This window comes from Balaenoptera physalus (genome assembly GCF_965194825.1).
Source record: "Balaenoptera physalus genome assembly, chromosome: 10".
In the NCBI taxonomy this organism is placed as follows: domain Eukaryota; kingdom Metazoa; phylum Chordata; class Mammalia; order Artiodactyla; family Balaenopteridae; genus Balaenoptera; species Balaenoptera physalus.
The window spans coordinates 64,582,943-64,608,793 of NC_138889.1; the positions used below are offsets into that span (position 1 = coordinate 64,582,943).

The following is a 25,851-nucleotide window of genomic DNA, read 5'->3' on the forward strand; positions in this document are numbered from 1 at the left end:
AAATGATCCAACTCAGGCCTGACTCTCCAGTCACCCTGGCCTCCTTTCAGATCCTCCAACACACCAAGATCTTGACCCCTCAGGACCTTTGTACCTGCTCCGCCTTTGTCTGGAAATCTCTATCTCCTCTCTCAACCCAGCTGGCTCCCTACCCACCCCGCAACAACCCGCAGGTCACTGCTCAAAGAGGCCTTCTTCGCCCACCCTATTTAACGCCATTTCACTCTCTATTTTATTGAATGCGTTCCATTCATTTCCTTCACAATTTAACACAAACTTTCATTACACCTTTAGTTCCTTGTGTCTACTGGTTTGCCTGCCTTCCCCACTAAACTATAAGCTCCGTAAGGGCAAAAGACCATTTCTGTCTGTATTCCCAGGGCTCAAAACTCTGTCCAACCAATAGGAAGTCTTCAGAAGTACTTTTTGAATGAATAAATGAACCTGTAGGCCACATATGGCCATAGGGCTGTTCTGATCTCCAGACAGCCCTATATAAGCAAGGTATGAGCTCTTGCAGGACTGCAAAATAACTTTCTGACCTGTCCCAGCAGGAGGCTCTGCTGCAACCTGCAGGTCTGTAAAGATCGTTTAAGACTTAGGCCAAATAAGTCAAGGCATAGCTTCCACTGCCTGTCACCCCTTCCATCTACTTCTGGGCCCAAGGTCTGAATCGGAAATGAAATGCCCACTGTGATCAGACCTAGGAAAAAGTAAGTGACTGCCCCCCACACACCACCCCCCCCCCCACCCTGTCTTGAGATGCCTTCTGCATGGCTTAGGCTGGTGCTGAGTGACTGATGACTGAGCACACCATCTCTGCTGGCCAGGGCATGGGCTCAGGCAATCCTACTCCTAATTGGGGCCAGGGCCTGTTAACACTTGCCCTAGAGCCTTCAGGGAGTTTATCTGTCCCTCCACCTGCTTACCAGGTCCCAACCAGTGGGGCCAAAAAGCACCAGGAAGGTGAACACACCATGTGGTCCACACGGTGTCCCTTTGATCTCTGCAAAGCCCCTATGGTCTTCCACAGGTCCATGGACAGGCCCTCCTACCCTAGCCCTGAGAATCATGCTACACCAGGACAAGGTCTTGAGCTTCCCCATGGCCTCTTATAACCAACCTTCCCAGATCCATCACTCCCCAAATATTGTTGAGTGCCTTCTCTGCCAGTCACCATGCTAGGTGCAAGGGGCGTAAGAATGAGTAAGGTGCTGTAACTTACCAGTTAGGAGTATGACACCTACAGATTCAAGACTGGCCTCTGCTCTTACTCAGCAATGAAGGGCAGCTTCAGCCTTCTGTAGAGAGGGAGAAACCACAGTCCCTGCCTCCCAAATCGCTGAGAGCTAGTGCTAATTCTCTCTGGAACTGGCAGCCAAACCCTGGCAGAACAGAGCTCAGGAGGGGACGCTAGGACCCTTGTTCCACTGTGGGGAAAGGGCAGCAGTCTTGGCATGAAGAGCAGGAGGATGAAGCAGAGCTCCAAGCCTTCAGGACTGAGTTCTCCAATTGGCCACGGAGTCTCCCACAGGCAGCTTCCACCTAGGCTCGCCCCAGGTCCCTAACCCAGGCCTGCGTTTCAAGGATTGCTGTCATCCCCGCAACTGTTCCCCCTACAGCTGCTGGCTGTGTTCTAGGCCAGGGTCATTTCTCAGCCCCAGAGCAGATAGCCAAAGGACTCACTATTTCTGCAGGAGACGTGGGTCTGGGGACAGGCATTTAGAGGTGGCTGAGCCCCAGGCGTTCCCCCTCTCTGCTCTCCTCTCCTGAAGCTCCAAAACATCAGGGCACATTTGGGAAGCTGGGTCCCCTACCCAGCTGCTTGCCCACCTTTTCGTCAAGAGGTAGTTGCACCCTCCTCTACCCTCCCAGCCCCGGCCCACAAGAAAGCAACAAAACCATCGTGGTGAACACATTTATTTAATATGAGGGGTGGGTATTGCTGTCTCTGTCAGTGTGTATGGGCTGGTAGGGAGACAACCAGAGGGACTTCTGCCCTGGAGTAAGAGGCTGTTCTGGCCCCAGGCTGGGGGTGGTGGGGAGCAGACTGAGGGGATGGGGTGGTGTGTAAGGAGGGGAGGGCAGGGTGAAGCTCTGCACACATCCTTGGGACCATGGTCCAGGCCCACCCAGTCACCAAAGCAAGAACCGAATAAATAAAGTGCAACCGTGGGGCTGGGAGTGGGGAGAGGGAGGGCACCGGGCGCACCCACGCCCGCAGCCCACATTCAGTGCTGCCAGGTCTGGCCCACCTCCTGGCCAGACCATCTTGTCCAATCACCCCTATGTCCGTCCCTCCAAGAGCCAGGCAGGCCCTGTGCAGCTACTGGAGGTAGCGATAGGCCTTAAAGCAGTGGTTGCCCGCGTCGGCCACCACCACGTGGCCATCCGAGGTCAGTGCCAGGCCCTGCGGGCCATACAGCGGCTCTGCAGATGTGTTGATATAGGACAGGAAGGAGCCAGAGCTGTCGAACACCTGAGGAACGAGTGGAGATTGGAGGGAGCCGTGAGATCAGGCAGATGAGTGGCATTTGGGAAGGGGGTGCATGGGGCCCAGCGGGAAACCTCACCCTGGTGCCATCCCTGGGCCTTCCTTCCTCACCTGGATGCGGCTGTTGCCCCAGTCAGCCACGATGATGTTTCCATTGGAGTCCACAGCTACTCCCGTGGGGGCATTGAACTGCCCATTGCCCTCGCCGTGGGAGCCGAACTTGAAGAGGAACTCTCCGTCGGCACTGTACACCTGGCAGGGGAAAGGGCTGGGGACTGGGGACCCGGCCTCAGGCAGAAGGCGGGGCCTTGGAGGAGGATGGGGTGAAGCCCCAGGGCTGAGGACCCCCAGATCTGCAGCTATAAACCAGTTCTTCTTCCCAGGCTTCACGTCCACACGTGCCACTGCCTACTGGACACCTCCAGCTGATGTCCCTTGGGCAGCTTATCTTCCCTGGGAAAGTAGTTCTTCTTTCTCCTTCCCAGTGACTGGCAACACCCAGGTAGCCATGAGTCATTCTCGACTCCACCTTCTCCTCTGTGTGACGGCCAATGAATTACCACAACCCGCTGACTGTATCGCAAATCTGTACCCTCTGCACATATTGCCACTGCAATGGTCCTCAGCTAGATTATTGTAAAAGACTGATCTTCCTGCCTCTAGTCTCGCCCCAGCCAGAGCGATCTTTCTAAGACACACAGGACTACATCACCCTCCTGCCCGCAATCATTCAGTGACTCCCCATAGCTCTTAGGAAGAGAGCAAGCCCCTAAGGGAATGAGCAAGCCTCATTCTCACCTGGCACCACTGCCCTATTCAAACCTCATCTGAACTACTTGTAGTTTCTTGACTACATGGTATGAGTTCCCACCTCCTTGGCTTCTCCTGTCTCCCTACCTTCTGGTGAATTCCAACTTGTGCTTAGTCTCACCTGAATCAGATGCTCCCGCTACACCCTCACCCAGTTTCCCTGCACTCTCCTACCACAGAATGTATCACATCACACTGTAATATCCTGGCACCTTCTTCTCTTCCCCACTAGACCATAACCAATAAGATAGGGAAGGTATTTGCTGTATTCATCACTGTATTCCCAGCTTCTAGCATAGTGCCTGGGACAACGCAGTCACGCCATAGATGTTAATTGTTCAAATGAATGATCTCAAGGGGGAAAAAAGGGAGGTGAGGGAGAGAGGAGTCTTGTGCGAGAGGAAAGGGTGTTGGAACAGTGGTCGTGCAGGGAGGGAGGACACTGACCTTCACGGAATGGTTATGGAAATCCGTCACTACAATCTCATTCTTGTTGTTCACAGCCACAAAATGGGGCCCTGAAAATACAAAGTGGGCTCTCTGGCAGTAAGCCAGGATACTGAGTGGGATGGGGAAGAACATCTGGGATGACAAAGCTGCGGTGTGAGGAGAGGGGTGGGGTCTCTGGGATGATGGTGCCAGGGTATAGTGAAGGGACGGGGTCCCCTAGGGCCAAAATATAGGAGGAGGGGGTCTGTAGAGCTGGGACATCCAGGGGAGCTCTCTGGGACTGGGGTATCGGAGACTAGGTCTCTAAATTCTTTCCCAATACCTGCAAAGTGGCGGTCAGTGGCCCCACGGCCCCCAAAACGGCCAACCAGCTTGCCATTGGGCTGGAAGGTAAAGACGCAGCAGGACTTGTTGTCGACCACAATGATATGCCCATTCCGGTCTACAGCCACTCCCTTGGGGCCCATGAGGCGGCCAGCTCCAATCTTGGTCTGGAGGAAGGGGATATCCGTTAGGGGCTTTATCCTGCCCGGTGGGGAGAGTAGTCCCAGCCTGGCACCAAAGCAGAACCTTAGGCTGAGGATGGATCGAGCAGTCCAGGCCCTGACCACCAGGAGGCACTAGAATGGTCATCTCAGCTGGCCCCAGGGGTGCAGAGTAGAGTGACAGCAGGCCTCTCACCTTGAACTTGCCCTCAGGGGAGAAGATGCTGACCCAACGGTTGTCATAGTCTGCCACGATAATGTCTCCATTGGTGTCCACGGCCACACCTGTGGGACGCTGCAGCTGCCCAGGCGAGCGTCCTCGGACCCCAAAGCGGAACTTGAACTGGCCTTCATTGGAGAAAACCTGGAGCAGAGGAGCAAGGGAGGGAGTGGGCAGGAGGGGAGAGACTGTGGGCACAGAGGGAAGGGAGCAGGATCCTGAGGGAGGAGACCCACCCCCCTTCATTCATCACTCAACAAGCACTTCCTGACACCCTGCTGTGGGTAGAATCAGACGTTGCCAGCAGCAGACCTTAGGGGACATGCAGCAGAGGTGTGAATGGGACTGTAAGAACGTGAAAGGGGTGAGAGGTGGTCCAAGAGCAGGGGCAATCCGAGCTAATAGCCTAATAAGGATGCCAAGAGATGAACCAAAGTTGGCGAGTAAAGAAGGAGGAAGAAAGGTGTTTAAGCAGAGTCAGCAGTATGTAGAAGGCACAGAGTCCAACAGGGGCACTGCTTGAATTCAGTATGGGCACTACTTGCCTAGTGTGGATGGAGTGCAGTGGGCACTCCCGTAAAGAACAGAAGGAGTAAGGTTTTATTCTGGGTATGATGAGAATTCACTGAAAATTTCTGGGCAGGAAAGTGACAAGATGAGATTTGACTTTGTAGTATAATAAGAAATATATTTAAGGAACTTCCCTGGTGGCACAGTGGTTGAGAATCTGCCCGCCAACACAGGGGACAGGGATTCGAGCCCTGGTCCGGTAAGATCCCACCTGCCGCAGAGCAACTAAGCCCGTGGCGCTCTAGAGCCTGTGAGTCACAACTGAGCCTGAGTGCCACAACTGCTGAGCCTGCGCTCCAGAGCCTGCGAGTCACAACTACTGAGCCCGAGTGCCACAGCTACTGAAGCCCACGCACCTAGAGCCCGTGCTCCGCAACAAAAGAAACCACCACAATGAGAAGCCCGCGCACCGCAACGAAGAGTAGCCCCCACTCACTGAAACTAGAGAAAGCCCGCGCACAGCAACGAAGACCCAAGGCAGCCAAAAATACACAAATAAATAAATTTGGGGGAAAAAAAAAAATATATATATATATATATATTTGGCCTTTGTCCCCAGTGCCTGGCACAGAGCTCCTCAAACCCTTAGAATTTCCTGATCAATAAGAGTGTCTTCTGTCATTCATAAGGAGTCCCTTTTGAGTTTATGTTAATGAGGTGACTTAGGGCGGGGCCCCTAGATGGCTTCAGGATGGGGCTGGTCACCAGAAGGACCATCTGACTAAAGGGTCGGAACTTTCAGCTCTACCCACCAACCTCTGGAAAGGAGAAGGGGTGGGGAGCACAGATTAAGTTTTATAAAAATTCTTGAACAACAAGATTTGATGAGCTTCTGGGTTGGTGCCAGGAGGGTGTGTACCCCAGTTCCACAGGGACCAAAGCTCCTTATACTAGGGACTCTTCCAGACCTCACCCTATGTATCTCTTACCTGGCTGTTCATCTGTATCTTTTATAATATCTGTTATAGTAAACTGATAAACATAATTAAATGTTTGTCTGAGATCTGTGAGCTGCTCTAGCTAATTAACTGAACACAAGGAGTGGGTTGTGGGAACTTCCAATTTATAGCTGGTTGGTCAGACTACAGGTGACAAACTGAACTTTCGATTAGCATCTGAAGTAGGGGCAGTCTTATGGGACTGAGCCCTCAACCTGTGGGATGTGATGCCATCTCCAGGTAGATCATGTTGGAATTGAGTTAAGTTTATAGGCTCCCTGGTCGGTGTCCACTGAGAACTGGAGAACTGCTGGGCGGTGTTGGAAAAAGCACATGGGAGCTTTTTCAGAAAGAGCACTCTGGCTGCAGGGAGAAGTCGAGATTGGGACCTGGCCGGCCAGTCAGAGGTGCTGCAGTGGTCCAGGCGAGAACTGATGATGGCTCGGGCCAGGGCACTTGCTGGAGGGAAGTAGATGGATCAAGAGACATACAGGAGGAAGACTCCACGGGACTTAGCAGCAGACAAGAAAGGGGTAGGTAAGGGTGGGGGAATGGACAAGGATTAGCCCACCCAGGCTACGAGGCTGATAAGGTAATCTGGACAGAGGAAACCTTTCAACCTCTCACCCTCTTCCACTTCTTCCACCTTAGCAACATGCTCAGGTCTCACCATCCTAAAAGCACCTACGATTTTAACGCTCCTCTCCTCTATAGCTAAGCCTTCGTGCTTCTCCTTCACAGCCACAACATCACTCACTGCATAAGGCTCACACATTGCTTTGTTATAACTCTAGGGACACAAGATAAATCAGAGCCAGAAGCAGCCTTGGAGAACTCAAGTTATGGGCCTTGGCCTTGTTCTTTGATCCAGATGTTCTTCCTCCTGCGTGGACTGAGCCCCCTGCCCCTGCACCATCCCCATTTCTTAGGCCCGCAGGGCTGTTTGAACTGGTCTCACCAATGGACATCACTTCCTCCTGATGTGGACCTCCCATCATGCCATCCCCTGGCTGATCAGAACAGCCCCTGGCTGCTGCCCTGGTCCCCTGTGGTTGGACAGCACTTGCCAGCACGAGAAGGCAGGCACCACGGGCTGAAGAGGTGCTGTACCACCAGCTGGGTAGTGAGGCAATGTGTCTGCCTCCTCCACTCCGAGCAGCTTAGTTTCTAGCTCAACACTGAGGCTTTAGGGGGTCTTCCTCTTCCCATCCTATCCTAACCTATCCCACCCATTACACCTGGCCAACTCCTACTCATCCTCCAGTTCTCAGAATTTCCAGGTCACTTCTTCAGAGAAGGTTTTAATGATCAACTCCATCTCCTAAATCAATATACACACATAAAGTTAAGTCTCCGTGATACATGCTTTTTAGCTCTTTTCATAACAACTGTCACTCCTGTCACTAAATAACTGCTAAATATCCTTGCCCCCCATCTAAGGATGTAAGCCCCAGGTGGGGCAGGGACTGTGTCTGTTTTGTTCGCTGCTGCATTTGCAGCACCGGAATAGCAACTGGCACACAGCAGACATTCAACAAATGAACGAATCCGTCAGCTCACTCGCAGACCAGAATCGGACGCCTCCCCTTGGATGCCGCACAGCGATCTCAAACTCACCGCACGCAAAAGTGAATTCATCAACTTATTCCCAGGCCCGCTCCCAAATGGCAACACCGCCTACTCAGGTCACCAAGCCCTGCAATTCTTGATTCCTCCCTCTCCCTGGACATCTGATGGCTCATCAAAACCTGCCATAGTTGCTTCCTTATCTCTAGACTCTGCCAGTGCCCTAATTTGATCCTTAACATCTCTCTCTTTTGCCATGGTAGCAGTAAGCAACTTCAGGATCTGAGTCTACTTGGGGGAGAGACCAAAATAAAATAAAACAAACCAACCAGGGATTCTGGTAGAGAATGAAAAGTGCTATATGGCAAAAGGCTGAGGGAGCTTGGAGGAGAGTGTGATTAGCATTCTGCCTGAAGGAAATGAGGAAGTTTTCACAGAAGAGCTGATAAAATTTCTGGACTCAGACAATTACACAAGGATGTAATATATCCAAATCAAATTCTTCATTCAGAATCACAAAATGTTTCTTCTCTTCTGTCAGCTGATGCTGATTCAGCACAAGGAGAGGATCTGCCTCAGCTGCCACCATAGCCGGGTCCAAAGGAGGAGAAGTTCACGAGAACCCCAATCCTCACGAACCGAGCGGGGGGTCACAGTGCATCTGGCAGCCTGGCCCACAGCACACCTGAGGACCCCAGAGTGAGAGAACCTCAGCTTTGGAATCGAGAGCCAGGCTCCTAGCAGCTATGAGGTTGCTGCGCGGGTGGCAGCAGGGGCAAGGAGGATGGCTGTAGTAGAAGGGAGTGTCTGGAGGGGGGAGGGGCTGCACTAGGCCCTCCCTCTTAAGTCCCCACCCTGAAACAACAGACAAACACAGCCCCTCGTCAGGGAGACAAAGTGGCACATCTTTCCGGGGATGTGAGTACCTGTGTGTGTGCGCCCCAGGGGAAGTTTCCCAAACCTCAACGTTTGTGCCAAAAAGCATCCTTGGCATAAGAAGGAGGAACGGAGTTGGAGGGTGGAGGGTGTGATGGAGTAGGGCCTCGGCACCACCCCTACCCATCCAAACCCCTCCACTCCTCACTATCCAGCCTGGACCCAAACGCCTCCCTGCGCTGACCTGAGCCTCTCCTTTCCTCTGCTCTTAGGAACAAGGTGGGAATAAAGGTGGGCTAGACAGGCTTGGGAATATAGTCATGGAAGAGTTCCTGGCTCCTTCAGTCGGCTAGGTGGAAAGCAAGGGCCAGGAGACCAGACACTGAGGTGACAGGTCTCTGGCAGAGCTGCACCTGTGACAGGGGTACTCAGGCAGAGGGTCAGGAAGAAGTTTAAACGTACAGATGTGAAGTAAGGATCTTCAGGGAAAAGTTTTACTACCTGACAATGTTTCCAAGAACTGAAAGTTTACAGTAGTTAGAAACAATCCTGTACAGAATAAAATCAAAGTTCCACAGCTTCCTCTCCACAACCATTTACAGCGTGACCTCAGCTACTCCACTCCTAAGAGTAATCTCCCTCCAGCCGCCCTGGGATCCTTCCAGTTCCCTGAACAACGCCCTATAGCACCTTCCACCTCCTGGCTTTTGTCCCCACCTGGACAATGGTATTTTCAACAACAGCTAACAGTTAGAAGGTTCACTTGGTGTCAGGCACAGTACATGATGTCATTCAATGCTCCCAGCAACCCTCTGAGGTATTCTTTTCCTAATTTTACACATGAGTTAACCTAAGCTCAGGGAGGTCACATGACTTGTCAGTAAGTGGCAGAGCTAGGATTCAAGCCCAGGTGTCTGGTTTCAGAGCCTGAGCTTTGAACTGCTCTGCTGCGCCTACCACGCTGGTGCCCGTCACTAGGCTCTGCCTGTTCGTAGGCTCACTACAAGGAAAAGAGAAAACCGCATTTTCTGGCTTTATGGAGCTCAGAGTGCAGCAGACGGCATGTCCCTTCAAGTGGCAGATGCTTTACTCAGGTGTGTGAGGCACTGGGAGGGCCAGAGGCAGGACCACCTATGAGGATGCACTATAGTCTAGCCACTGGAAGGCACCCCTTTTCACCAGTTATCCCCGTTTGACTGTCTAGTCAACTGGACGTTTGCGGAGACGGGCACGGACGACACGCATTCCGGATCCACGCAGGCATGTTGGAAGATAGTGGGGGAGCTGCAGAGACTGCATCCTGACCACTGTGGTGGGCAGAAAGCAAGCCAGCCAGGTGGAGACTCAGGTGGAGGCAGAGGGGAGGGAACAATGAGCCAGATCTTTCGGGTCCAGGAGCAGGTCTGGCCTGAGCCGCAGCCTGGGAGGTAGAGGCTGCCAGCACAGTAAACCCTGGTGCCTAACTGTGAAGGTGCTGGTTACGGCTGTGGCCCTTGTGGAACGGATGGCGAGTGAGTGGGTGAGCGGTGGTGCTATGATTCATTGCTCTTTAAGGAAAGGTACTATCTGTAGGGTTTCATCCTTCAGGAGGCGACCTGTATACTTTGTTGGGTTTTTGTTTCTTTGTTTGTTTTGTTTTTGTTTTGTTGTTGTTTTAGTAGGCTGTAGCTTGAGAACTTCTATTTTGGTGTTAGGGGAGAGCTTACCTGGATACATTGGTTGTTGCTGTCTGCTACCACTATGCGGCCGCTGCTGGCTGCGGACACACCCTGTAAATTGGTGAATTCACCCTTCTCCCTTCCACGACTGCCTGTGGGGAAGAAACGGGGTGGAAGCAAAAAATTCACACTGAGGTCATTTTGAGTCTCTGGCCCCGCCCCATCCCCCTCTAGCTCCGCCCTCGGCCCTCTGTACCAACGCGGAAGACGAGCTCGTCCTCAATGGGGTTGTCCTTTCGTTTGCCACCGGTGCTGTACATGGAGCTGGGCCGACGCACCGCCTTCTGGCGCACGTGGCTGCCCGGGCCGCCAGGGGACTTGACGCGGCGCTTGACGTCGTCCGGGGAAGGTGGCAGGTCCCCAGGACGCAGGGCCCGCACACGGAAGGGGCTGCCGCGCACCGGCTGTCCGTAGAGCAGCACCGAGAGGAGCAGCTCGCCTTCGGTGCGCGCCGTGTACACCAGCTCGTACGTGCCGTTCTTGTGGTCCACCACGGGCACCGGCAGGCGTGTGCCGTCGGGGCCCGTGATCTCCGCGCGCAGCTCGGCGCTGCCTGTGCGCACCAGCCGCCCATCCTTGTCTTTGGTAGTGACAGTGAGAGAGGCGGGCTGGCCCACAAGCGCCTGGCGCAGGCCCTCGCCAGTGGCCACCGTCTCGTGTGCAGTGGCGCTCGTAGTGAGCAGCGCACCCAGATTGAGCACCGATCGCCGCAGCCCGTCGACCTCGAGGACCAGTTCCAGCTGCGCGTTCTCGTGCGGCCGCTCCGGGAAGGCCTGTGCTGCCAACGCCGCCAGCCGCTCTCGCATGTGCTTGCGCACGAGCAACACCTCCGGGGCCGAGCCCAGGCGCAGTGCCTGCTCAGCGAAGCTGCAGCTACTGCCGATGTGCTCCTGCCCCTGGCGCAGTGTGTCTAACTGGGTCTGCAACACCTGAGGAGGGGTTAGGGGAGGGTTGGGTAAGCAGGCTCGTGGAGGGGAAGGTGAGGGGGGCGTCTCTGTGATTCCTGATGAACTTGTGCTATGGCATGAAAGGAATACAAGAGGGTGAGTGTGGACGAGGGACACAGATGCCCGCAGTACCTACTGGCCACGCCAGAAGGGGGCAAGTATAGACTAGGGGAAGGGGTGCGCGGGTGTGGGAAGCAGGGGATGCGTAGAGGCAACAGGCCATCTCATGATGGACGGTGGCGGGAAAGGGTGAGCAGACACACCTTCTGCTTGGCTCCACAAATGGCCTCCAGGTCGCTGACCAGGGCCTGCTTGCGCTGCTGCAGCGCTTGCTCCAGGTCCTCGAAGGCTGCGCTGATCTGGGCCAGGGCCTCCGCCTTGCGCTCCTGCAGCTGCTGGCTGATGCCCCCCACTAAGGCGATGGCAGCGGACAGCTGTGGTAGTCTGGGGAGGGGAAACATCTCATACCAGGGCTGCTTGAGGATGCCCTCACCAAACCGTCCCTTCTCCCTGGAGACCCTACTGCCGCCCTCCAGGATTTCCCCTCCCTAGGAATTTTATCTCCACCCTCCGGAAGGTCCCTCCTCTGCCCCTGCTGAAACACCGTCCCAGATGGCCCCACCAGCGCGGGCTCCCGCCGGGCGCCTACCGGCCGCGCACCGCCTCGAGCTGGCGCTGCAGGGCGGCCTTGTGCTGCTCCACCACGTCGCGCAGCAGCACGGTGCCGTGCTCCCGATGCTCGCCGGCACGGCACTCGCCGCACATGGCCGTCTCACAGGCCTCACAGTAAAACTCCATCGTCTGGCGGCGTAAGGACTCCCGTCAGGCAACGACTAGACACCACACTTCTCTGTCCCCTCCCCCGCCACCTGCCTTCCTTGCCTCTCACCTTCCAGGTGCACCCCCCCTACCTGGACCACTTAGAATACCCTCTCACCCACAGCCACTCGGCCCCTCCCCCGACCTCTCCTCCCCCTCCACCCCAAGTCCTGGCCTCACTGGGCCTGCTTGGGCCCACCTTGCCTTCATGGTTGGGGCAGGAGAGGGGGCGGCCAGCCACTGCGCTGAGGGGGTGGGGGTCCTCGGGGTCGTGGGCCCCATCAGGTGCCTGCTGCATGGCCTCCATGAGGCTGCTGATGAAGAAGTTGTTCTGCAGCGCAGAGACGCCTTGCTCAGGGAGGATGGACGTCTGCCGACACACTGGACAGGACAGCGTCAGGCTCTGGGCAGGGATGTAGTTCTGGAGGCATCTGGCCAGGGAGGAGGAGGAGTCAAAGGGATGAAGGGGCGGGGCGGTGTCAGTGCACCCCTCCTCTCACCTGCCATGGGTGCCAATCCTTCTCCTCACAGGTGTGCTGTTACATTTATTTTGAAACCTCTCTGGCTGGCACACGCATCTTGTCCTGACAGCAGGGGTAAAAGGCCTCACCTCTCACAACTGAGTGGCAACACATCCCTGACGTCTCTCAGAAGATCAGACATACCCACATTCCTCACAGTGTGCACAGACACAAGTTCACCTTTCACAGGTGTTTACAAACCCTTCTCACAGAAAATGTGTGACTACCTACCCCCGCACCATTAACTCATTAAACATTTACTGGCTGCCTACTCTTGCCAAATTTATGCCAAGCTCTGGGGATACAAAGATAAAGCACAGTGCCTACCTCTAAAATACTTCCCGTTTGTAGAGAAAAAAAGTAACAAAATTAGAGTTTGTAGAAGTAAACAGTGTGATGATTAAAGGCATGGGTCCTGGAGCTAGGCTGCCTGGGTTCAATTCCCAGGTCAGTCAACTCTTATACTGTATGACCCCTGACAAGTTACTTAACTTTTATGAGCCAAGGATCCCTCCTTTGTAAGATGGAGACAGTACAGGCTTCACAAGGTGTGGAGAATTAAATGTAAAGTGCTGACATGCCTGTACAATATATCATACAGAAAGTATGATATATTGTAGTATTACAATACTATTATAATACTAATTATAGCTATTAGTATTACCTATCATTAATATAGGGAACACAGAAGATGCAGTGATAAGGAAATGCACAGAAGGGGCCTCTGGTAGTAGAGAGGGTAGACAGAAAAGGCTGAAGAGAAGGTGACGTAAGCAAAATCTTCATGGACAAATAATTGTTAGTCTGACCAAGAAAGGTGCAGGGAGAGGAGGAAGGGTGTTCCAGATACAGAAGGTGGCCAGAAAGAGCATAGTATGAGTAGGGAATTATAAGCCGTTCAAGGTGGCTGGAGAGAACGTCCAAGGCAAGGAATGGTAAGGGAAGTCTGGAGAGAGAGGCATGGGCCAGCTCATGGAGGGCTCCTGGGTCACATCAAGGAGCTCAGAAGTCATCTCAACAGCACGAGGGAGTTGCAGGAGCATGGTACAGCCAGGTTCACATTTTACCAAGTCCCCCTTCACTGCGTCTGCGTGGAGGGTGAGCGTGAACATGATGCGACAGCAGACGACGGGGAGGAGCCTCCTCCTCAGCAGCCAGCTACCACTTACTGAGCACAGTGTGCCAGGCTGTGCTTTGCACTTGGTGTTTGTTAATGGCCTCAGAAAGGGTAAGTGGTCCAAAGTAACGAAGCTAGCAAGCACAAGAGCCAGAGCCAAGGCAAAGCGTGTGCTTAACCAAGGTACTCTTGTAATAGTCTAGGCAAGAGGTGAGGAAGACCTGGATTTAGGCAACAGCAATGCAGACTGAGGTGGAACAAATTTGAGAAGTATTTAAGAAGTGCAGGGCTTCCCTGGTGGCGCAGTGGTTGAGAGTCTGCCTGCCAATGCAGGGAACACGGGTTCGAGCCCTGGTCAGGGAGGATCCCACATGCCGCGGAGCAACTGGGCCCGTGAGCCACAATTGCTGAGCCTGCGCGTCTGGAGCCTGTGCTCCGCAACAAGAGAGGCCGCGATAGTGAGAGGCCCGCGCACCGCGATGAAGAGTGGCCCCCGCTTGCCACAACTAGAGAAAGCCCTTGCACAGAAACGAAGACCCAACACAGCCAAAAATTAATTAATTAATTAATTTTTTAAACATTAAAAAAAAAAAAAAAAAAAGACAGGGAGGCCATCAACATTTAGATGGCTTCTGTAGCCATGGGAGAGGATATGATCACCAAGAAGGGGATTACAGTGCCAGAGCACCCAGCAAGTACTGAAAGAGGCGAGCAAAGAAGAACGGGCAGAGAGGTAGGAGGAGAGAGAGTGTCAGGGCAGCAAAGTGAGTAGTGCAATTTCAGAAGCAGGGAATGAGTAGTCATCAGTGTCAAAAGCAGCTGAGGAGTCAGGGAAGGTAAGGACTGGAAAATGCCCATGGAATTTGGCAACTGTAAGAGTACTTTTGTCTGTGAAGAAAACAGTGAGTGGAGGGAGGGGTAGAGGAAGGAAGGCTTGACTCTGGCCAGTTGAAGAGTGAATGGGAGGTTGGAAGTTTGAGTAAAAAGGAGGTTGATGGGTTGGATGGCAGCTGGGAGGGACAGAGGGACAAAGGAGTGTTCTTATCTGTTTGTAATGGGAGGCTTGAGCATGTTTGTTAAGTTGAGGAGCCAGTAGAGAAGGAGGGAGGGAAGAGACTAGAAGACATGGGACGAGGTCTGGGGATGGGAGAGTGGCTTAGGTTGGCTGGAAGAGGAGGAGTAGACCCCATCCTCTGGATGGAGGGAGGGGAAAATGAGGTGGATGCACTTGAGCACAGGGGGCAAAATTACAGAGAGGATGCCCCACTTGCCTCGGGCAAGGTCAGCTGCTGAAAGCGAAGGAGTGGGGTGGTGGTGGGAATCCAGGAGGACAGGGAGGCTGGGATTAGTCACTGAAGGGAGGAGAGAGGAATCTTACTAGAAACAGACTGACGGCAGCTGTGCTTGGAGACCACAAATTTGTGGAGGGAAGATTTACATGTTGCAAGGTTTCCCATATCCTCAATCTCTTCTCTTAACGTTCTCTACACTTCTTGATCTGAATTAATTAATTTTTATTTATTTAACAAACACTACGTGCCAGGCACAATTCTAAGTGCTTCACAAATATTAACTTATTTGTGACCTAGTTTCCCCTTCAGTCTTCTCGAGTTGAGAGTGGTTTTTGTCTCATACTCCACATTCCTCAGGACCAGAAGGTGGGGTTGAGTCCTCCCCGCCCCCAACTGGAACATTTCTAAATTCTTCTTCTTCAGCTCCTTGGAAGCTCAGGCCTTGATGTCTCCGCTGACTCAACGGTTGCTTCCCCACTGGCCGAAGTCTTTCTTCTGGCTCACTCTCTTCTGTTACCCTCCCTCCCATCCCAACACACACACTCCTGCCATCATTCTCGGTGGCTCTGACATCCACAGGGTGACCCACCCACCGTCAAGATTTCTTAGTTCCTAAGCTTCCTCTCACCCCCACCCCCAGTGATCTTTTCCTCCAGTTCACCTCAGCTGTCCACTCCCATGCTCCTGGCACTACCTATGTCTCATCACCCATCACGGCATCAACTACGAAATCTGCATTTCAACCATTCCACTCAGTTCCCCTGTAACTCTCTCCCCAGCTTTGCTGAATCTGGGGTTCACCTTGAATACCTTTGAACTCATCAAGATCTCCATCCTACGTGTTGCACATACCTGGCTTACGACTGCTTCCTAACTGGCTTCCTGTTTCCACTCTTGCTTCTCTAGAATCCACTGTCCAAACGGCAACCAGAATGAGCTTAAAAAAAAATCTAATTTATGGAATTCCCTGGCAGTCCAGTTGTTAGGACTCCGTGCTCTCACTGCCGAGGGCTCGGGTTCGATCCCTGGATGGGGAACTAAAATCCCATAAGCCATGCGGCGCGGCCAAAAAAAAAAGTCTAATTTATGTCACATTATTTCCCTGCTAAAAAAAAAAAATCCTCCGGTGGTTTCCCACTGCATATAGAACAAAATCCAAAACTTTCCTAAAACTGCCAAGCTCCCCCGTGAACTGTTCTGACTCTTTCGGACCTCACTTCATCCCACTTTCCTCCTCACTTAGTCATGCTGGCTTCTCCCCTGGTCTCTGAACATGCCCCACTTACTCCTTTCTTAAGGCCTTTGCATGGAACAGCGCAAAGATAATCCTGTTGCCTGGAACAATCTGTACACGTCTGTTTCCTTCTCATCCTCAGGTCTCAGGTCAAATGTCACCTCCTCGGGGAAGCCTTCCCTGATGACTCTACGTAGACTAGCCCCTGGCCCAACCGCCCTCACTTACTCCCTGTTTATTTTCTGGAAAACACTTAGTCCAAGCTGTGACTCTCCTGTTTGATTATTTGCTTGCCTACTGTCTGTCACCTCCCACTAGAGCATAAGTCTTTGAGAGCAGGGACCAGGGGATAAATGAATGAGTAGCATTAAGAGAGAAGGCTCTGCAGTTAAACCTGGATTCAGACCTCGACTATTTACTTGCTGCGGAGCCTCGAAAATATCTCTTAATTACTTAATGACTCTGAACCCTAGTTTCCTCCTCTCTAAAATGGGGATAATAAAGTATCTGTTGTGAGGATTAAGTAAATCAATACATGTAAATCACTTAGCCAGTCCCTGGCAAATAGTAAGCAATCAATACACGGTAGCTATTGTTATAATTTCTCAGGCACTGATTTTCTCCAAGAGTGCTCAGTGATCTGGGTATAGGAGAAGGTATGGAGATATCCAATTACGGCTCAGATCCAGGATTGAGCTTCTGCCACATGGGTTTAGAAAAGGACAAAGGTGTGTGGGAATTGTAGAGGCCTATGGTCCACCATGGGATTCAGGATGGGTAGGAAAGAAAGGGAGACCAGGAAGGAGATGGAGGCTGGGAGAAGAGGGAGCAGTCAAGGGCATTGGACATCTACATCCAGTCAAAGCTGGTGTAGTGAGAGTGGGGTAATGGAAGCCAAGAGTGGGATCCTGGAGTTTGTAACCACAGAAGAAGTGGTATTATTCTGGGTGTTGGCAAGATGCAGGGCGTCGTTGGGAGGGTGTCTGACTGAGGTGGCACGGACTACATTTATCTGTAGTCTGACTGTATGATGATTTGATTACTATCTTTCTCCTTCACTATACTGTAAGCTCCTTAAGAGCAAGGATCATATCTGTTTTTGCTTATCACTGCTTGCCCAGCGCCTGGGACAGGTCTGGCACATAGTAGTTGCTCGATAAATAAATATTTGTTAAGTGAATGAATAATAGATAGAAGCCCAGAGGCTGGGAGGGGTTGCCTTTCATTCAGTGCCTCAGGACAACAGTGAGGACAGGCAGGGAGGACAGACCTAGCTTTGAACATCTTCCCACTGGTCAGAAAGTTCTGGGGCCAGAGCTGGTTGAGAGTCTCAGCTCTGCCTGATTTCTCTGGTGGTGTTGAAGGCTGCCTTGGCGTTTGGACAGGGGCAGAGAAGGCCCTGTTCTGGGCAGGGGCCACAGCCCAGTGTTAGGAACCTCTGGTTCTCTCACAGGTTCTTGCACCAAACCCTTACCTCCTGTAGGCTGGGGTTCATCTGCTCCCCTCCATGTGTGCACACATCTCCCTCACCTCTTACAGGTTTACACATGCCACTCCCTTCTCTGGGGGGCCTGCAAGGTCCTCATCCCTCCCCGGTACACACACCCTCACCTCTCACAGAAGGTGTGCAGGCAGGGCAGCACCTTGGGGCACCGGTACCGATCCAGGCAGATGCTGCACACCAGGAACTGCTTGTCCATTGGCTGGACCTCTGGGCCAGGGCTGTCCTCCCTCTTCGCCATGGTGCCCACGGATGGCTCCTGCCACTCACACCAGCCTGTGTACGGAAAGACGGTCAGCACCAGGGAAGCCAGCAATCCCTCTCTCCACCTGATCCCCATCACTCAAAACCCCTGCAGAGCACTAGCCCCATCTCTTCTCTGCCAGGGACCGAGCAGCGTGAAGAACATGGACTGAGTACCCTCCGAGCCTGCTGCTCTGGTTAAAAGCACAGGCGTCAGGTTAGATTGATTTCAAACCCAGCTCAGCCTCTTACCAGCTATGTGACCTTGCACAATTCATACACCCTCTCTGAGCCTCAGTTTCCTAATTTGCAGTTATGGAAATAATAATCCCTACCTCAAATGGTTGTTTTGAGAATTTGCGATAGTGTATGTCAAGTGTGTGGTACGGGGATGCCCTTCACTGACACACCCACCCTTCATCTCCTCTGCCTCCCCCAAACCCCCCCACCAGGAGACTTTCCTGTTGGAGTGTCTCTCCTCTGACCACCTGCAGCCCTTCTATCTATGCTCTGACCCACCTCCCAGCGCAACTGCCCAGGATCACATTCTTTTCCACATCCAATCAGTATCCAGGTCCCGTGGATTCTGCCTCCCAAATACCTTATCCTCTTTTCTCCAACTGCACAGATACCACCCCCAATTCAGGTGCCACCAATTCTCTCCAGCGATACAGCAACAGCCTCCCAACTGGCGTCCTTGTCTCCTCGCCTATGCCTTCTCATCCCTCTCCCTCACAGCCAGAATGAGGCTTCTAGACACAGATTCCATCTTGTCACTAACTCCCTGTTTAAATTCTTTCAGTGGTTCTCCATTGTCCAGAGGACAAAGTCCAAACTCCTTAAACTGGCCAACAAAGCTTAGCTTTGGCCCATACCTCCCTCTACCACCTCACGTCTCATGATTCTGTGAGTAGTCACACTGGTTTCTTTCTTTTCAGTTCCTGGAAAACTCCTTGTTCTCTTTTGCTTCTGGGCAGTCACACATTCTGTTCCCTCTGCCTGAGATCCTCTTCTCGCCCCCACTTCGTCTGGCTAACTCTTGCTTATCTTTCAGGTCTGCACGTAAATGTCACTTCCTCCAGAAGGCCTTCCCTGATTTCCTGAAGTCTGGGTGAGATGCTCCACCTTTATGTCATTCTGCACCCTGTCTTTCCTCCATCCTGGCCCTTATACACTATACTGTAATTTTCTTGTTACTTCTCTGCTTTTTCCATAGTATGCAGAGTTCTTGAGGAGAGGCATTATATTTTATTTCTTTTTTATTCCTAGCACTTAGCACAGAGCCTGACATAAGGATTGGTCTATATTTATTGAATTAATTCAGTAATTCAACAAATATTTATTAAATGCCTACTTTGTAAGGCGCTGGGGATAGAGTGATAAACAGAACAGATATGGTCACTGTCCTTGTGGTGGGGAGGTAGTGAAAAGTAAATAAATGAATAAATATATAATTACAAATTAGGGGACGGGAGTGCTATAGAGAAGAAAAGGATGCTATGAGAAAGAATGCTTTTTTGATTGGGTGATTGGGGAAGGCCTTTCCAAGCAGGTAACTTTTAAGTAGAGCTTTGAGGACTAGAAGGAAAATAGTAGGGATGAGGGTGTGGGCATCAGAGAGTGAGGGGGGGAAACCGTTCTAGGCTGAAGGAAGAGCACGAAGGAAAGTCCTTAGGCAGAGACTCACTGAGAACTCGAAAGGGTTCATGTGGTCAGAGCAAAGGGAATAAAAGGCCACAGGTGAGTTTGGGAAGGTAGGCTGGAATGAGATCACAAAGGACTTTGATGTTAAGAATCTGGGTTCTATCCCAAATTGGGAGGGAAATGATGCAATTTACAAAAAATAAAAATAAATTAAAAAGCTACACTGGCAGCTATGAGGATTGAAGAGGAGCCAGGGTGGAAGCAGGGAGACCGCTTGGGAGGCTACCCCAGTTCTTCAGGTAGGCAGATGTTGGCTATTAGCAGAGCTACAGGCAAAAAAGTGGATTGATTTGAGAAATAACCGTGAGGTTGAGTCAAAAGGACACCACGATGGACTGGATGTGGGAGGGGAAAGGAATGACAATAAGGGCTCCCAGGTTTCTCCCCTGAGGAGGATGGGCTGTGCCTAGAGACAGTGAAGGCTAAGGAGCTGATCTGGGCCATTCCATTTTAACCATGAGACGTCTGAGAGGTGCCTGTGTGATACCCAGGTAGAGATGTCAAGTAAGAAATAGAATATAGGAGCTCCAGGGAGAGGTCTGGGCTGGTTTTTGACTTGGAAGCATTGGCATATTAATGACACAAGGCAATGATAACGGATGGGACCATCTAGGGATAGAAAGTGAAGAGTGAAGGAGAACTCAGAGAGATGGGAGGAAGACCAAGAGTGTGTGGGATGAAGGAAGTCAGGGGAGGGGGGGGATTCAAGAAAGAAGGAGCGGTGAAGTCAGATGAAGACTGGAGAGTGTCCACCAGATTTGGCTGTGGTGGAATGGGAGGGGCAGAAGCCAGGTCAGAGTGATGGAAAGATGAATGGAAATGAAGAAATTAACACAGCAGTTGTAGACAATTCAGGAGAGAAATCTGGCCATGAAGGGAAGCAGAAAGATAGTCAGACTACTTCAAAACAGGCAGTGACTAGGAGCAGGTCACCACTATCTGTGCCCAGCTTGATGCACCATGGCCCTCTCTAAAAACAATGCATGAACGAAGAATGAATGAATGAATGCAGTGGGGCCAGTCCAGAGTGCAGAGCTCTCTCCAGGTTTGCGGAGGGGCAGGAGAGGGGCTCAGCTGCATGTGCCTTATGTTTATGTCAGGGTGGGCATGGATAGGGTAGGAAGGGCCTCCCTGAATGTGGACACTGGGATTCTGAGGTTCTTTCTCCAGATGTGCAGGGTTCTGAATCTGGAGACTTAATACAAAGACAACAACATAGCAGGAGGAGGACAGATTGAGGGTTGGCAGAGGGAGCAGGAGGCCAGAGCCGAGCTGAAGCTTCTGTTTGGCGAAGGGGAGGGCTGCGAGGAAGAGTAGGAGTGGTCTGCTGGGCCCTTCTGGGGCAGCTGGAAGTCAGGCTCCGCCTCTCTCCGAGCCCAAGGGGCTCTCCCAGCCTGTCACACAGGGGCGGAGATTGGGCAACATCCAAGCACGGACAGCTCCCTCCCTTCCCCTTCCTGCTTCAGTTCCCCACCCAGACGTGCTGGGCGTACAGCCGCTGAGGTCACACCCCTGCCTAAATCACCAAGATTCCCTTCCTCTCCTGGGCTTTTACTCCCACCTCTCCCATCTCGCTGCTCCTTAGAGATCTGCCCCCAAGGTCCTACAGGCCATGGTTTAAATAGACTGTTTATCACAGCAGGTACTTGGAAGATCTTGAACTCAGAGCTGAGATTTCACCCTCCTTCCTCGGGCTGCCTACTGCCATCTCTGCATCCCTTATCCTTCCCATCTTTTAACTGAGGTTCTAAAGGCACTTCATTTCCTGTTTCAGCATTCATTCAACACCTCTGCTAGGCCTGGGAATACAAAGATACATACTCGCAGCTCAGCCTTCATGGATTCCACAATCTAATAAATCAATTAATGTAGTGCAGTATGGTGAGGGCTATGACAGGGAAGCACAGATTGCTAAGAGTCACCTAATCTAGATCTGGGGCGAGGGAAGGATGTACAGGAGGCTGGAGGTCCAGAAAGTTCTCCTGAAGAAAGGGCCATTCAAGAGCTCCAGGATGGCTAAGAGTTACAGAGAGAATGGTGCCTTCTGCATCAGGAGACTGAATCAAACACTGTGACAGGGGAGGACTAAGAAATGAGATGCAGTGGTAGGCAGGAGCTAGATCATACAAATCTTTGTTGGCCTTACTGAGGAGTTGAGACTTTACCCTTCCCTGCTAGGGGATTAAGGCTTTATCCAAAGAGCAAAGGAGCAGGGTGGGGAGGTGGAAAGGGTTTAAGTATAGAGTGAGAGAGCAAAAAGAGTAAAGTTTTGACTGCACCGTGGAAAACAGGTGAGGGGTATCATGAGTAGAAAGTTAAGAGACTGCCATGATATTGTAGAGGAGAGGTGATGGTGGCCTTGATTAGGGGAGTAGCAAAGGGGAGGTTGACAGAAGTGGATTTTATAGGGAGGAATCAATAGAACTTGGTGACCAGCTGGTTAGATAGGAAGAGTAGAGGGAGAAGAAAGAATTAGAGATGATTCCTAGTTTTCTGGCTTGAAAACTCTGAAAGACAAGCAGTTTGGATGGGAGGGTGACAGGCTCAGTGTTTAGTAAGAGGAATCTGAGGTGCCTATGGGACATTTGAGAGGTCCAGCTGGCAGTTGGAAAGATAAGCTGGAGCCTAGGAAAGAGGTCTGGCCTGGAGATATGGATTTGGGAGTTGGTGTAGAGATGGTACCTGAAGGCATGGAAGTGGATGACATCACCCAGAGAGGGCATAAGATGAGAAAGGAGAGCCTCTGACTGTGCCCCAACGAACCTCAACATTTAAGGGACAGGCCCAGAAAGCAAAGCCTGAAAAGAAATTGAAAAGGTGTGGTCAGAGAGGCAGGAGAATCAGGAAAGAGATATGAAAGCCAAGGGAGAAGAGAGCTTCATGAGTAAGAGAACAATCTTCATTGTGAAATGCTGCAAAGAGTTCCCATGATCTAAAGCCCAAAAGAAGCTGGTATTAACCTCAGGGAGTGTGGTTTCTAAGGGCTGGAGGAAAGGAAGCCAGATCCAGGGGGCTGAAGAGGAAGTTGATTGTGAGCAAATGAGGACAGCCAGTGCTGATTCCACCTGATCTTTGACATCTGCAAAGGATGTGTTTCAAGGCTTTTCAGTTTCTCCAAATTCTCAAACAGCATCTAATTTCCTCCATGACTTCCTCGTACAACCTCATGAGAGTCCCAGTATACATGGTTGACACAGCTGTGAGTGAAGGTAGGTGACCGAGGCATTGTGAAAAAGTGGATGCAAGAGGCCAGTTAGGCTCACTTGCTTCTGAAAATGACTCACTCCTGGTCACTAGCCTCCAAGTGTATTTGATCATTTGAGGCTTCAGCAAAATGACAAATGACTGCAGGATACAGTCTTTGGGTTTTCTCTGAAACAGATGAAGCCTTGGAGGAGGTAAAGTCCTCAAAGCCAAGGAATCCTTGCAATAACATTGGCAGGGAAGGAAAATGATGAAATTTGCAGTACCATCTCTCCCACCCCCTACTGCCAGACTGAGTAAGTAGGTGAATGAACCATTCAATGAGCTGATCAACCTATCAAACAATCAAACTTCCTGGGCACTCTGGACAAGGCCCTTAAAGTGGTTACTGGAGACACAATGCTGAAACAGACACACTCCCTGTCCTTCACAAGTTCTCAGACTAGTGTGGGAAACAGACATGGAAATACACAACTACCATGTGATAAGTGTCATGATATTGACATATTCAAACTGCTGTGGCAGCAAAGAGGAGGAAGTACCCAACTCTGAAGGTGGTGGAGAATAAAGAAGACTTGCAGAGGAAGGGATGTATGAGCTGGCTCTTGGGGGACAAATAGGAGTTTGATAGGTACACTGGGAAAACAGTGAGTAATGGAACAGAAGCATGAAAAATTAAGAAACATGGACCAGTTGGGCAAGAGAGCAAGACTCAAAAGGGCAGAGGTTGTACTTGATGCTATCACAACCCACTCGATGCGAGTTCTCCACTTGCCTCTCTGGCTGCTCCTTCACTGTCCATTCCTTATATGTCTAGCTCCTCAGGGCTTTGTTCTAGGGCCTCTTCTCCCCTCACTTTCATACTGTCTGGAAAATCTCACCATCTCCCATGGTTTCAGTTACCATCCACTTGCTAATGACTCCCAAAGCCTTATCTCCTGTGCAGAAAACTTCTTGAACCCACCACACCTGTATATCCAGCTGTACCTTGGACATCTGTACAGGGGTAATGCTAGAGACTAGTCTAAAACTGAATTCACTTTCCCCTAACCTACTCATCTTGCTGCGTCTCTCATCTCAATAAAAGCCACCACCATCCACCTAGCCACATCAGCCAGAATCCTGGGAGTCTTTTCAATTCCTCCTCTTCTTTCAACTTTCAGATATAAGGTATGACTATTATTCTTGCTTCTGCTCCTAAAATGTGTCTAGGTTAAAAGTCAGGAGATCCAGGAGCTAGTCCTGACTCTCACTAATTTCACCAATGCAAGGTAAGACTCTGGACAAGTTCCTACTCCATCCCCTTACTTGCAGATTGGGGGAGGGTGTCTTTTTCTTCCCCAAATCTGAGATTCCCAAGGTTTTCTGTCCAGCCAAAGGTCCCTACAGACTGTATTATGTACCCATGATTAAATCCAATCTTGTACTACCTTGAGTATGATTGCTGGTTTCCACAGGAAGGCTCGGTGTGTTAGAGAGTGGTTGTAGTTGTCCCCACCTCCCTTCCAAAATAAATGTTTGCTGAGTTTAGGGCACCCATGACACTCCCTCTGGGCACCCCCTACCCTAGCCTAGCAAAATGGTTTTGCTCCATTTTTCTGAACACAGGCTGTACTGTATCAACTATGGGCCTTTGCTCAAGCTCTTCTCTCAGCAAGAATGCCATTGTCCCCTAAGTGGCTGAGGCAGCACCTGGCACACAGAGGGTGCTCAGTATATGTTGGTGACAAGAGAGCCATGTTTAAATCACTGCAGTAGCCTCTCACCAGACAGAGAGGCAAAATCAAAGGCAATAACAAGACAAGTGAACGAAGTTCCAAGGAAAAAGACCTCTACTTAACAAAGAAGCTTTCCCATAAGAGAAGTAGTAAGTGCTCTGTCACTGGAGGCATGCAAGCCAAGAGAATCAGGGCACCTGTCAGGCCTGCAGCTCTGATTCCAATTCTGCAGCAAATCAGAACCCTGCTTAGGGGATGAATGGGCACTGATGAGCTGGACAGACAGGCAGGGAGAGACCTGTGAAAAAGACCTCTGCACCTGCTCCAACCTCCCAGATCTCATCTTCCTACAGGGGCCAGTCCTGGGCTTCTGCTTTCCACATCGGAGACCCCCACACCAGGAACGAGCCCAGGGCTGGCCTTTAGTGGACTGACCTCCCTGGGGTGCAGCCTGCCCCTCCAACCTGCAACCATCTGTCCCTGCAGGTTTGCAGCCCATGATCTGAAGCCAAGTCCAGAAGGGAGGAGGCCAGAACCAGGGAGGAGCCTGGGGTCCTCCAGGCGGGGCCCAGGCTGCAGGGGAAACAGAAGGGTCCTTTCCTACAAGAAACAGCCTCCGGATACGGCTTCCTGTCCAGAGGCCAGTGCTAGAGGAGGAAAGGGTGTCCTCTATACCCGCCGGTGGGCCTCTAGGTGCCTGAGAAGGGAGGGGGTAGCAAGGGGTGGAAGTGTCTGCACCAGGGAGAAAGGAACCCTCGGACAAGCTGGGCCACAAGATTCCAGAGTCCCACTCAGCCGCCCCACCCGCTCCCCCACCCCCCACCATCCTCGGCCGCAGCGTTCGACACCCTCCGCCAACATACACAAGCTCCCAAACCCCGCGCTCCTCCAAGGAAGCATCACCCATCCACCCGCGCCTCCCCCCTCAAACATGGACCTCACGTGAGCAGCCACAGCCCGAAGAATCCCCCCACTGCTCTCACGGACAGGGACACGCCTCACGTGGACAGAGACAGGCACAGCTTTTGAAAAGCATCTATGCCCTCACCCACAGACACTCGGACAGACACACCGCCGCTTGCACCCGGACCGGGACCTGGGCAGACAGGGATACAAACGCACCCCTGGGGGCCGCCCTTCGCACTCACCGCGGCGAGGCAGGATGGGAGGGCCAAGACCCGGACTGCGGCCACTCCGAAGGGCCCGCGGCGCTGCCGCTGCTGCCAGCGCCCGTCCGCCCGGCTCTGCCCGCGGCGCCGCCCCACGTCCCGCGCCTCCGCCTGTCCCCGCGCCGGCGCCGCCGCCGCCGGACCCGCCGCACAGGCCGGAGGGAGGGGCCGGGGCGGGGCTGCGGACCAGCCGGGGGAGGGGGTGGCTCGGAGACCGAAGACCCACCCACGCCCCGCCCGCCGCCACGGAGGCCC

The 25,851-nt window shown here is 52.1% G+C and overlaps 1 protein-coding gene across 1 annotated transcript; it reads right to left on the reverse strand.

The window, feature by feature from the left end:
- Positions 1 to 1,904: 1,904 nt before the first annotated feature.
- Positions 1,905 to 25,725, reverse strand: TRIM3 (tripartite motif containing 3). Its single transcript, XM_082476332.1, has 12 exons — positions 25,576 to 25,725; positions 17,669 to 17,834; positions 12,093 to 12,324; positions 11,724 to 11,875; positions 11,338 to 11,518; positions 10,324 to 11,056; positions 10,116 to 10,219; positions 4,436 to 4,603; positions 4,077 to 4,245; positions 3,752 to 3,822; positions 2,606 to 2,746; positions 1,905 to 2,479 (listed from the first exon to the last, which is right to left on the reverse strand). Exons 2-12 carry the CDS (start codon positions 17,797 to 17,799, stop codon positions 2,327 to 2,329), a joined length of 2,235 nt encoding a protein of 744 aa, XP_082332458.1. The 5' UTR covers positions 17,800 to 17,834; positions 25,576 to 25,725; the 3' UTR covers positions 1,905 to 2,326.
- Between the last annotated feature and the right edge of the window lie 126 nt (positions 25,726 to 25,851).

Excerpts from the sequence above, each read along its gene's own strand:
- TRIM3 (XM_082476332.1), bottom strand. The coding sequence starts at position 17,799 with ATGGCGAAGAGGGAGGACAGCCCTGGCCCAGAGGTCCAGCCAATGGAC. Across the intron at positions 4,604-10,115 it reads GCAACAACCAATGTATCCAG|GTTTTCTCCAATGAAGGCCA; the intron begins GTAAGCTCTCCC and ends CCTCTGCTCCAG. Across the intron at positions 3,823-4,076 it reads CACTGACCGCCACTTTGCAG|GGCCCCATTTTGTGGCTGTG; the intron begins GTATTGGGAAAG and ends TTGTATTTTCAG.